Below are 12,185 nucleotides of genomic sequence, written 5' to 3'. Positions count from 1 at the left end.
CCAGAAAATTAATGGAACACTTACTGTAAATCTTGCTTCTACCCAAAGCAGTATTAGGAGGAGGATGTAGACTATCCTTTCACTGTACCAAAGAATTGATTTCCCTTCTCTCTCTCTCTTTCCTGTCTGTCTGATTCTCCTTTTCATATTTTGCACTCTTTTCTCTGACTTCTGCCCCTTCCTTTTGAAATTCTGCAGGTTGTCCGGCCATATCAGACCATGTCCAATCCCATGAGCAAGCTCACTGTTCTCAACAGCATGCATTCTCACTTCATTCTGGCCGACAATGGGACCACCGGAAAGTATGGAGCAGAGGTGAAACTTAGGAGACAACTGGAAAAGCATATTTCACTCCAGAAGATAAACACAAGTAAGTCGGCTACTGTTCCCACTCAGCCTTCAAATAGGCTGAAAGTGAGAAAACTTGAGCAAATTTTGAACACAGATCATTTTCTACTGGGCCAGTGGTTAGAATTAGAGGAAGTCATCTAGAGGAGGATGATTGGAAGCTCAGTAAGTGTTTACACAATTAGTGGACTCAAGCTCATTTATTATGTGTGAAAAATTCAACCCTGTCTGGGGTTTATAAATGCAGATAAGCTTTTCTTTCCAAACTTTTTTCTACATCTTTTACACAATACTCTAAGGAGGAAAAGCACCCTGTAGAATTTTTTTTCTATTTATTAAGCTATTTTTGGTGGCTAAAGAAAAGAAAAAAAGGAGAAAAAAAACAGGTTTTGATCTTAGCATAGATCTGGCTGTGCGAAGGCATTTCAAGGGAACTGACATTGTCTAAACTAAAGCATAATGTGTAACCATGTTGATGAAACTTTAATTCTGTCTCTTAATTTTATGTATGTATTCATTCACTGTCTCTAGATACCTATATATTTAGATACATGTCTGTATTTATGGGTGCCACATGATACTTAGCCCATAGTTACACTGAAATTATCTCTTAAGTACTTATGTGTTCTATGCAGTATTTATTGTGTACCCATTTAACTATGAGAAGGTAGCATTGTAAAAACAGCAACGCTCCCCAGAACACTCAGTGGCTTGCATTTAAATGTGATAGAGGTATGAAAATAATCTACTAACCTTCCTCACAAAATAAAGTTCAATTTGTTTTCACAAAGTAACACATGGCTTCACGGCAGGCTCAAGCTTTCTGGTAATTGTATGTTCCATCAGGGAAACTTGGATTTAATTGATAAAACTTTCAAAGCCTGCAATTCCAAGTAACAAAAGATTTTCTTTGGCTTGATAAGCTTTCAAAAATTCAGTGTAATATGATTCAACCTGTCCAAATGGCTTTTCTCATCTCCAGTCTTTTCTCTGCATCTGTCCCAAATGGATTTTGCTTGCTCTCGCCACCTTCCTCCCAGAGCTAGGATGTCCAACCGATCAGACCACAACTTCTCTTTCCTGTACTCTCTTTTCTGGTCCCACCTTTTAGGAGCTACTACTGTTTAAGCAGTCAAGTTTCATACCTTCATCTTTTTCACAGAGAAGTCTGGAATAATAGATTTTGGTGTAGGCCTGAAGTCAACATTGTATTAGAAAACTCTCTTCTAAGAATCTTCAACTATCTTTGGAAAGAGAAAACACAGGATTACCCAAAGGTAAACATCTTTGGGGAAAAAAAGAGTAGAAAAGGCTAGAAAATCCATCCAGAAACCAGCAGAGATCCAAAGTAACAAAGCACTATAGCCAATGGGTGGTAGGTTTTGTTAAACTAAAATTGAATTTTATTATAATATTTGATAGGAAGGACAAAACTCATATCATTAATATTATCCATTTAGGTTTTTATAGGCTATAGCATTACTTTTTTTTACACCAGCAGGTTAAGAATGAGCCTAAATAGGAGTAACCTGAAAGCTGAAGAAGATGGGAGCAGGGTAGACAAAGGGCAAATGCAGGGTCAAGTTCAGTGCTCAACAGTGAGACCAAATTTGTCCAGACACACAAAGCATGCCATTGTGCCAGGTCCTGGTGGCAGCTGGGCCAGGTATTTGTTAGTGTTAGGAGGAGAGCTAGGTGTGCGGTTGTGTAAGTTTAAACACCCAGCTACGGTGGTGCCAGCAGGAGTTAAAACCCAGCCAGGGCTCTGTCTGCCAAGCCCTGTGCCTTATAGGCTGCCCAAGGAAAGGATACTCTTTTCTAATTAGTCATCCCAGAGGAGACATTGTTTTGTAACCTTTGTGCCTGGGGAAGCACCTGTCTCCAAAGCTCACAGAGTTGCTATATATGGGGATTGCCCTGAAGGGGAGGTTCATAGACAGTGGCCGGGCCTCCGTGAGGAGCAGAGCCCAGCAGCACAGAGTCCAGGAGAAGGCCAAGGCTGGTGGTCAGGGCATCAGGGATGCTGGAGGAGCCAGGACCCCAGGCACATGCCTCATGCCACTCGTGTGACACTGGACCCTTGCGAGCCCATCAAGGCAGGTAGTGGCATGCAGACACATTGCCAAGTGAAATCCCAGTCAAGGGTCTAGGGCGCAAAGTAGGGGATAAACACAGACCCAGGTTCCAAGCTGAAGAACCAGGTCAGAGAAGCTGGCTTGAGACTCCTAAAATGTTCCGAGTCCACAAACAGGATTAGGCCTTGGATCTGGGGTAGAGGCTGAGCCCCTAGGTTGGATTAAGTGGTAGTAGCTGGAACAGGATGGGGACAGAGAGAGGCAAATAGTCACTGCAATCGTCATAATTTATAAGCACAATTTTCCTCTTTGTTTTGGGGACTGTATTTGAGGCTTAATAGGAATCCACAGACTCCCATTCAGTGCAAATAATTAAATAAGAAGAAGAAGGTTAAAGATGCCCAGAGGAGATCCCTGAGGTCACAGGAAGTTATAAGGCTCAGGGCCAAGAATTTGCCACAAGCTGTAGTGAATGATGCCATGCCTTAGCTCTTCTACCAGTTCTATCCTTGAACTTGGTAGTGGGAGGGTGACCAACTTGACCCAGTTTCCCAGGGACTTTCTCAGATTTAGCATTGAAAGTCCCATGTCCCTGGGCCCCCTCCATCACAGGCAAATGGAGATTGCAGGTCGCCCTCCAAGTCAGACTCAGGAGTCATTAGTTCTACTTCTCTTTTTACTGCATTCACCCCGCAAAGCAGGGAAGGAGCAGCGAGGGCCTCAGAGCTTAAGGAGTGGCCCCAGGCTCCAGAAGTAGAGCAGGACCTTGAGATCTCCATTCAGTTAGCAGTAAAACAAAGTGCCCACTGAGAACCTGGAAGGCTCCAGAATAGGACTGACTGAGAAAAAAGGAGGAAAAGTTGACCTGGTTAAAATAAGAAACAGGAGAACTAAGAACATAGTTCTTAGTTCATAGTTCTTAGAACTAAGAACACAGACCTTTAATGTAACTCTCTGTTCTAATCTGAACACTTTTTTTCTTTATATCATAATTAGTGATAATATAATTCTTCTTATTAAAATAAGATTTTATTCTATAGCAATTCTAAAAATCTCACCTACTTCTTAATTTCCCTCTTCAAAAGTCTAAGAAATCTAAAATACAACAGGGGAACTCAATTTTGGGAAACCCCAATTTAGCCTCCTGAAATTAGACCCTCTACCAGGAGATACCACAATAATACTGTCACCACCTATTATGCTTAGCACGACCCTGGGGGTGTCTGAATACACTCAGCATTTTACTCATTAAAGTGCCATTCCTCTTCATCACTTAGGGATGACATGCATACCATAGGAATCTTTCCACAAGTCTGTTTCTTGCATAAATAGCATAATCTTCTGAAGAATATTTTCAAGAGACCTTTAAGCCCTTTCTCATCAACATGACAATTATGAATAATAAAATATTATAAGCACCAGCATCTTAGACTTCTCTCAGCACTCTGGCATCCATTATCTCAACCCTCCCCTCCCTCCACTCATTCCTGCTCTTAACAGTCCTTCCGGAAGTGTTGTCATTGTTTACTGAAGGACTTCTTTGCTGTTCTTTGTTCTGACATGAGCCACTTAGGAACACTCTCCCATCTGAAATTTTCTAAACTTCAAATTTAACATGCAAAGCCTCAAACAATCCCCATCATGCCTTTAGCAAACAAATATTTCTTGAACTCCTATTATGTACCAGTCATGGTTAAGGTCTAGAAAAGCAGCAGTAGATAATTCATGGAGCTTACGTCAAGAGGGGCAGAGTAATAAGTAAATAAGTAAATAGGCAAATATATGTAGTAAGAGAGCTGTTAAGAAACATAAAGCAGAGGAAGGGATATATGTATATGTCATGGGTACACATGTCTTCATGCATGCACATGTGTGTGATGGGAGGATAGTTTAGATTAGATGATTGGGTATGGTGTAATGTATAAGCAGAGACCTGAATGAAGTGAGGGAGCCAGCTCTGAAAAGAGCATTCTGGAGGGAGTGGAAGCAGGAACAAAGACCCAGGTCTTTGATGAAGAGTACGACCTTTGTAAAGAGTTGAATTTTATTCTGACAGAGTTTTGATCTGGCAAGTTATAGGATCTCCCTCGTGGTTTAAAACATCACTCTGCTGTTGTGTGTAGAGATCCACCTGATGCAAGGGGCAAGATTAAAAGCAGGTAGATGTTTCAGTAGGCTATTGACGTAATGCAGGTGAGAGATGACAGTGTTTTGAATTAGGATGACAGCAATAAAAGTAGTAAAAAGCGGTTGGATTCAAATTTATACATATCTGTTTTCTTAACTGATCTTTCTTTTAATGTGGTAAAATATATATAACATAAAATTTATCAGTTTAACCATTTTTAAGTGTACCGTTCAGTGCTATGAAGCACGTTTACATTGTTATGTAATGATCACCACTGTCCATCCCCAGAACTTTTCATCATTCCAAACTGAAACTCTATACACATTAAACACTTTTATTCCCTCCCTCCAGCCCCTGGTAACCATGATTCAACTTCATGTCTTTATGAATTTGTTCTAGGTACCCCACATAAGTAGAATCATATGATATTGGTCCTAAGATACATTTTGAAGGTAGAACTGAAGAGAACTTGCTACTGAATTGAGCATTCAGGAGAAGAAATAGACACATCAAGGATGCTGAACAGTCATCCTTACAGACACCAGTGTATTCTTCAAAGAATGGGGCTAGTGGGAGCCCCTAAGGAGTAAGTTTTTACAGAAAAGGGAGTTGAGGACTAATCTCTGGGGAGTTGAGACAAAGTCCTTGAGAAGGAGGGAGATGATGAGATTCAGTGCACAAATGAAGAACGTGGCCATAGGTAGAACAGGAAGAGTTTCATCCTGGGTAGCAGGAGGGAAGGCAGAGTTTATGTGCACAGATGTAGGTGGGATGGAACATTTGCTGCTGGGTAGATCAGGTAGTTCTTTATAGATGCTTTCTATATCTGAAGAAAATAATACAGAAGGTCATTGGCTAAGAGTGTGGAAAGGGAAGAGGTGTAGAAGATTAGGGAGAAAAAAGAAAAAACAAGTGTAGAGCCTGGGAGAGTGAGCTGACTAGGGAAATGTAGGACTGCCCACTTGATATTTTTGGTCATAAATTTGCAGTGGCATGAATCATCAGGGATGTGTGTTTGTTTCCAGGCATGTTCACCTTGAGTAGTAGAATAGGCAGAGACTTGGGTTGAGAGCCTATTGGGATTTTGCTAGGCAAGTAGAAAAGAGGAAGAGAGAGGCAAGGGAGTGAGGCTATATGTACTCTTTATACCTATATCCCAGGAGTATTGTCAGTGTCTGGATGAAAGCAGTGCTTTCCCACCCACATCTGTGCCCATTCACGAGAACATAAAATCATTCATCTAAAAGATCAGAATAAGGTGCAGAGAAGTGATTAAGATAATTATCAAAGGTGACCCACACCTTTAGTTAGTATTGCCAAGCATTACATATATTAAGTTCAAACCATTTAAGTAAACAAAGGTTCATAATAAGCAGTTCCTCATATTTATTTTATTGTTGTTTACATATTCATATAAGTTGAATCAAGTTAGCACAATGCTGGGAACATAGTAGCTGTTCAATAAACACGTGTTACCTGAAAGACTGAATACCAAGGGACTGCTCCAGAAAGACTGAATACCAAGGGACTGCTCCAGAAAGTAACGTGTAAGTAACCTGATGAACCTATAAAATCCCAAGCATATTTTCTGCATACATTTTTGCTGTTAAAAAAATTCCAAAAAAATTAGAGAATACTATAATAACCCCCGTAACTATCACCCAGACTCTACATTTATCAGCCCATAGCCAATCTTGTTTCCTCTATGTATATAACCACCTACATCTTCCTCCGGGTAAGTTTGAAAGAAATCCAAACAGTGTATCATTTCATCTATAAATATTTCAGCACCAAAGCATTTCTTTAACTTGTGTGGGCCACACACAAGGTAGATTTTTTAAGTATTTCCTTAACTTAGTAGCAACATAATGGAAAATACTGATCCAGGTATCCTTTAACAATTCTTTCAAAAAAATAAAAATTAAGAACTATGTTATCGCGTTAAAATTTATCTAAAATTTTGATAATCATTTTTTCTTGTCCCAAATTCTACACTAAGATGGCCAAAAAACATTTAAAACAAATATTACCTTGCAGTTCTTAAAAAGGAAAATTAGAAAAATCCCCAGCAATTGTGGCTTTCTTTGAAGCTTTTGAAGGGAAGAATATAACTTTTGGGAAAAAAGGAAGGCTTTGCCTATTTCCAGTGGTATAAGCTAAGAGAAACAGGGAGACCTGGGGGTTCAGATCTTCATGGCTCTGTGACTTTAGGTAAATTACCGTATTTCTCTCAGACTTTGTTTCTGTGTCTATGAACCAGGGATGATAATTTTTCACAGTGTGGTGATTAAATGAGTCAACCTATGAAAGGATTCTGGCATGTGGCAGTTCAGAAACACTGATAGGATGTCTGACAGAATATCTTTACCACAAATCGAACCTGTCTCTGCTTGTTAGGGAAAAGCCATGGATCTCTGGGGTTACAGAAAGGGTCCAAAGAAAAAAATGAGACTCAAAATTATATTCTGAAACATATTATCAAGCCTCTATTAACATTACTTCTTAAAGAGTAGTTGATTTAAAGTCTTGATCTTTGCAACAATAAACAGAAAACTCATGTTTTTTCATTATTGTTGAAAATATATTCTAAACCATGTTGTTCCTCTTGCTTGAGTGAAGAATATAATGGAGAAAATTTCATATTTCTTTAGAGAGTCAAGCTATTCTAGTGTCTTGGAGCAATCATTATGAATGTCAGTTAAGTTTGCAGAGAACTCTGTTTGGTGGAGGTATTAGAATTTGGGCTAAATGTGAATTGGTCCCGAATATATAAGATTAGATTTATATGTCAAGTTTAGATTTGGGCCAATATCAGATTTCCTTCTTATAATTTACTATTTTGTTTAAAAAGGAGATTGGAGGAAGAGGACAGAAATCTAGTTCGTTTTGGGCTCTAATTGATGAAAGTGTTATACTCCGTTGTGTCTGAATTTTATTTTAGGTTTGGCTAAATGCAAAGTTTTATTTGGATTATATATCTTAATTAATTTGTGAACATTAACTTTGTTTGTAGGAAATTTCATTATGAGGCTAGAATTTTCCGACTTTGTCATCTTCATACTATAAAGTGAAATCTGTGTCAGACTAAATCTAGTCTAAGAGACTCTGTCCCCACGGCAGTCATTATAGATACACCCATTCTGCAGTACTAATGAATGGGGATGTCTGAGTAGGTTTCAATTTTTGTAACCATTGCTTTTGCCACTGTCAGGGTTTTCTTGAAAGAGAATTTGATGCTCTGCATTTTCTTTGCCCCAGAGTAACAACTGACATTTGAGCATAGCCTCATCTAATGAAGCCACAAAGAATACTTTCTCTAAAGCAGTAGATTAAAATCTGCTTGGCAGGGGCTTCCCTGGTGGCACAGTGGTTGAGAGTCCGCCTGCCGATGCAGGGGACACGGGTTCGTGCCCCGGTCCGGGAAGATCCCACATGCTGCGGAGCGGCTGGGCCCGTGAGCCATGGCTGCTGAGCCTGCACGTCCGGAGCCTGTGCTCTGCAACGGGAGAGGCCACAACAGTGAGAGGCCCGCGTACCGCAAAAAAAAAAAAAAAAAAAAAAAAAAAATCTGCTTGGCAGTTCTAAGCAAACAAGTAGCAGAAATGATCACAGAATTCATAAAACACAATCAAATTTGGTATTTGAGAATATTGCTATTTAGAATTCTCTGGGAAAAAAGAACAGATGTTTTGTTATGCAGTCCCTAAGCCAGTACACCTATTTATATATGACTGTGTGCTTACTCACACAAACTAACAAAAAATAATAACAATAATAATGTCACCCACCCAGTAGCACTGATGTCATCCCTGATAAGTTATGCTTTATGATGGGAACAGATGTTTCTGATTTCCACTGAGTTGTTTGGTACAGGAGTCCCATGAACAGGCTAATCCATAGAGTGATAAAGTCTCATGGGTTCCAGGAGATTTTATTTTTAAAAGATCATCTTTGTGATGTGACACTCATCAATTTACAGCATTTTGTTTCAGTGAAATTTCCATAATCAGAAAAAATACTCATGACTGTATCCTTGTTCCATTACCACCATTTTTTGGTGATAATTCTTAAACATGGCTGTGGTAGTTTTCAACTAAGGTGACACTGTGTCCCGTAGGAGGTATTTTAAAATATCAGAGGGGTTTGGTTGACACAATTTCTGGTGCTCCCAAATGACACAGAGAGGAGGAGGGAATGTTAATATTCTACCTTGTGCAGGACGGTTTCACATGAAGAATTGCCTGGACCAAATGCCAATCCATCCTTTAGGAAACACTACCCTGATTATGTTTCCTTGAGTTTTGTTTTTCTTTTTTTGTTTTCCCAAATCTTTCCAATAGCCCACACCTGATGTGGCAGGGCCACACACTTCCAAGATACTCTGTCCTAGTCTAAAGGTGTAGAAAAAGCAGCAATCGTGAGCCAGCAGTGAGATTTAAAATATTGAACAACCTGTGAAGACTTTAGTGTCCTCAATCCACATGATAGGCTGGATGTCAGCCCTGACATGTCCTTCAGATCCTAACATCCCTTGCTGTTGGGAAGTTCTCCCTTATATCCAACTTCATTTGCTCTGAATCAGTTCTCTTCTGGGTGAGGACCAAAATCATCATCTGTGTTAGAGCTCTCAGCTTATTTGAAAACTGTAAATGGACTTGAATTGACCTTTCTGCCATAATGGCTGTAAGGAAGCTGTTTTTCATTTGAAGAGACACACTGACCTGCTTAACAGGCAGAACTGACTCAAGAAGTAAATCAGAATTTCCATTTTGGCAGCACCTGCTCTTAGCACCACTGCTTTTTATGTTTCAGGCTCAGTGACTCCAGAAATGTGCTCAATGCTGGGGGCTCTACTGTCAGAGTCCTTGATGTTCAGAGAAATCCTACAGTCCACAGTTATTAGCTGATTTGGGGGTAGAAACAGAAGCCCAGAAATGTGATTGCTTTACCTGCAGGCCCTGGAGAGCCTACTAACTAGAATTCATTGCCAAGGGAATATTTTAATAAACCAAGGTTCTAGGAGAATAAAGCGTTTGAAACTGAATACAAAGAGACCTCTAATTTTTAATCTATATATTACTGAGAATTATGTTGGAAATCAGGGAGCAGGGCAGTAATATAAATCTTGAGTGAATGAATAAATTCATGATGTAAAATGCCATAAAGCAGTGCTTTTTAAAAAGTCACATTTCATTTCTAGTGTATGTCTCTCATTTCCCTGGACTGTAATAGACCCCTTATACGTATTAGTATTTTTCTCTTGTTAAATTATGAAGCCAACTTGCCCTGGAAATTTGACATAGATTATCTAAAGAATACTATTGACATCCTTACTATTAAATCCTTACTATTTACCAACCTCTCTGACACCAAAACTAGCGTTAGTGTCATGCATAGTAAGTGCTCAATAAAGAGTTGCTGTTTGGCATGATACAAATTTTAGTGATTTTGACCCAGTCATATTATTATAAGAAATGTGTGAATTTGCAGTTTCAAAAAAATTCCAAAAATATTTTAGCAACAGCAGCGTTATTGAAATAAGCATGTAGCTTCCTGGGAGGCTATTTTAAAGGATTGTAGTCATTTATATATAAATAAATAATTTGTATCATAAATACTACATAAATTATTTATTTTTATTCTTATTATGACTGTTAAGTAAGTCTCATTTCTTTGTATTTACACCAAATACAGAGAGACCAAGCCTGAGTGTCAACAATAGCACAGAGAGGAAGGCATATGACAAAGGGAAGGTCCAAGGTATGAGTCACATCAGAGTTTCCTTGGAAAGTTTTCCATTTTGGAGTAAGTTGGATAGCCATGCAGTAAGAGGTTAGAGTTGGCATGGAACCATCGGGTCCCTTGCCCACTGTTGACATTGCAGACCTAGCAGGACACTTTTCCCACTGAGCCTTGATACAGCTCAGGACCATTTTGCATTCACTAAGACACAGGTTCTGCTGCTGTAACAATGACTCAAAACAATGGATGCCTCGATGAGACAGGAGTTTATTCCTTATGCATGTGTTATTCTGAACATGAGTCCAGGCCTTTTGTGGTAGCCTCACAATGTTGAGGACTCAGATTTCTTCTTTCTTTTGCTCTGCACATCCCTGTTTTCATGGTCTGCAGGAACTCACTATCACATCTACATTCTGCTCAGAAGGAATCAGGAAAAAGTCATAACTTGTTCCCTTAAAGGCACAATGAGGAAGTCATATACAGGATTTTGGCTTACATCCTACGTGCCAGTATTTGGTCACATATTCACACCTAGCAAAAGGGGGATTCAAAAATGTAGTCTTTATCCTGGGCATACAGCTAAAATTCTATCACTATGAAGGAGGAAGACAGGTAATAGGGTACAGCCAGCACTTTTTGCCACACCTTTCCAGCATAGCACTACAGATGTTTATTAAGAATTGGCTGGAGTTGGCACATGAGGTAAAACATACCTGCCATTCATAAATAAGATACAGCTACATGTTCTAGTGTTCATTGAGTAGCTTTGTCCATAAATAACTCCTGTAGCATATGCTTCATATCACGCCCTTTCACTCTTCACATGTGTGTTTCTTAATGATATGTAGTTGAAGAGTCTTCCACTGGTTCTGGAAATTGTAATTTCCCCTTGAAATGGGATTGAGACTAGCTGTCGAAAATAATATACATTATTTTAGACCATCCCGGTTTAGTTAACTTTTTAGGTTAACTCAAACAGATCCTCCTAGCCTCAAAGTAATTGCATAGGCTGTACTATGCATAATTTGTATACATTCCATAATGGATCCATAGCCACATATTTTCTTGCACATCATTTGTAACCTTTAAATACCTAAATATTAAAAATAAATAGAAGAGATTCAGTTCCGTGTTTCTATGACATTGTACTTAATATTAATTTTTCAAAGATAAATCCTAGGAAATAATTCTCATGTGACCTACACAGGACTGTACTCTTGGTAACAGGCAGTAGAATGGAGATTGCTCGCCTCTCAAATCCTTCCTGAGGGGGAAAGGTTGTAACTGGGCCTTGTTAGGGAAAAAGGACGAGAAACGCATCTTAGAGAGTAAAAGCAGCAGCGCATCCTCCGACTCTGTTGAGGAAACGTTTGAGGAGACCTGGAAAGCAGATGCATTTGTGAGGGATTTAAAGCTCTCTTATACCAGTTATCCAGTTTGACATTCCTACGTTTTATAACCCCTAAGTGATAACTCATAATTTGGCAAGATACAGCTGAAAGGCTCTTGAAACCTTCTGAATGCCTATAAATATATAATTAAGAGTATTTCCTGACACTGACAGTTATAAAAAGATTAATTAGTAGAACTTCTCTTAACAAATGGTGAGCTGGGTCACCTTGTTTTAGAGACTGAGATACATGTGTATTACTGGTCCAACCCTAGTTAGTTTTTCTTTTGATTTTAGCTTGTGTTCCTCAGTAAAACCAAAAAGATAGAGCTAAAAGCAGTTGGGGTTTCTTTTCTATCTTAAGTGAATAAAGCCTACGAGGATCTATTGCCGTACAGTTTTAATGAAACCACAGGTCGGCACTTTAAAAATAAACCTTGCCTTTCCTCTCTGGGTATTCTTTGAATAGAACAGTTTCTTGGCCTTGTTTCTGCCTTGCCTA

The 12,185-nt window shown here is 39.2% G+C and overlaps 1 protein-coding gene across 7 annotated transcripts in view; it reads left to right on the top strand.

The window, feature by feature from the left end:
• The window catches only part of TRPM3 (transient receptor potential cation channel subfamily M member 3), a gene marked incomplete at both ends in the record, with an annotated part of 817,853 nt that overhangs the window by 593,875 nt on the left and 211,793 nt on the right, over nucleotides 1-12,185 (top strand). For all 7 annotated transcript variants that reach the window (XM_079706368.1, XM_079706367.1, XM_079706364.1 and 4 more), the window contains one exon: nucleotides 199-370. In XM_079706368.1, the coding sequence (XP_079562494.1) occupies nucleotides 199-370 (172 nt within the window). The remainder of the gene's footprint in view (nucleotides 1-198; nucleotides 371-12,185) is intronic.

The sequence above is a fragment of the Hyperoodon ampullatus genome (genome assembly GCF_949752795.1).
Source record: "Hyperoodon ampullatus genome assembly, chromosome: 6".
Taxonomy (NCBI): domain Eukaryota; kingdom Metazoa; phylum Chordata; class Mammalia; order Artiodactyla; family Ziphiidae; genus Hyperoodon; species Hyperoodon ampullatus.
The sequence above is the reverse complement of the archived record's forward strand: the minus strand, read 5'-3'. Positions and strand labels throughout refer to the sequence as shown.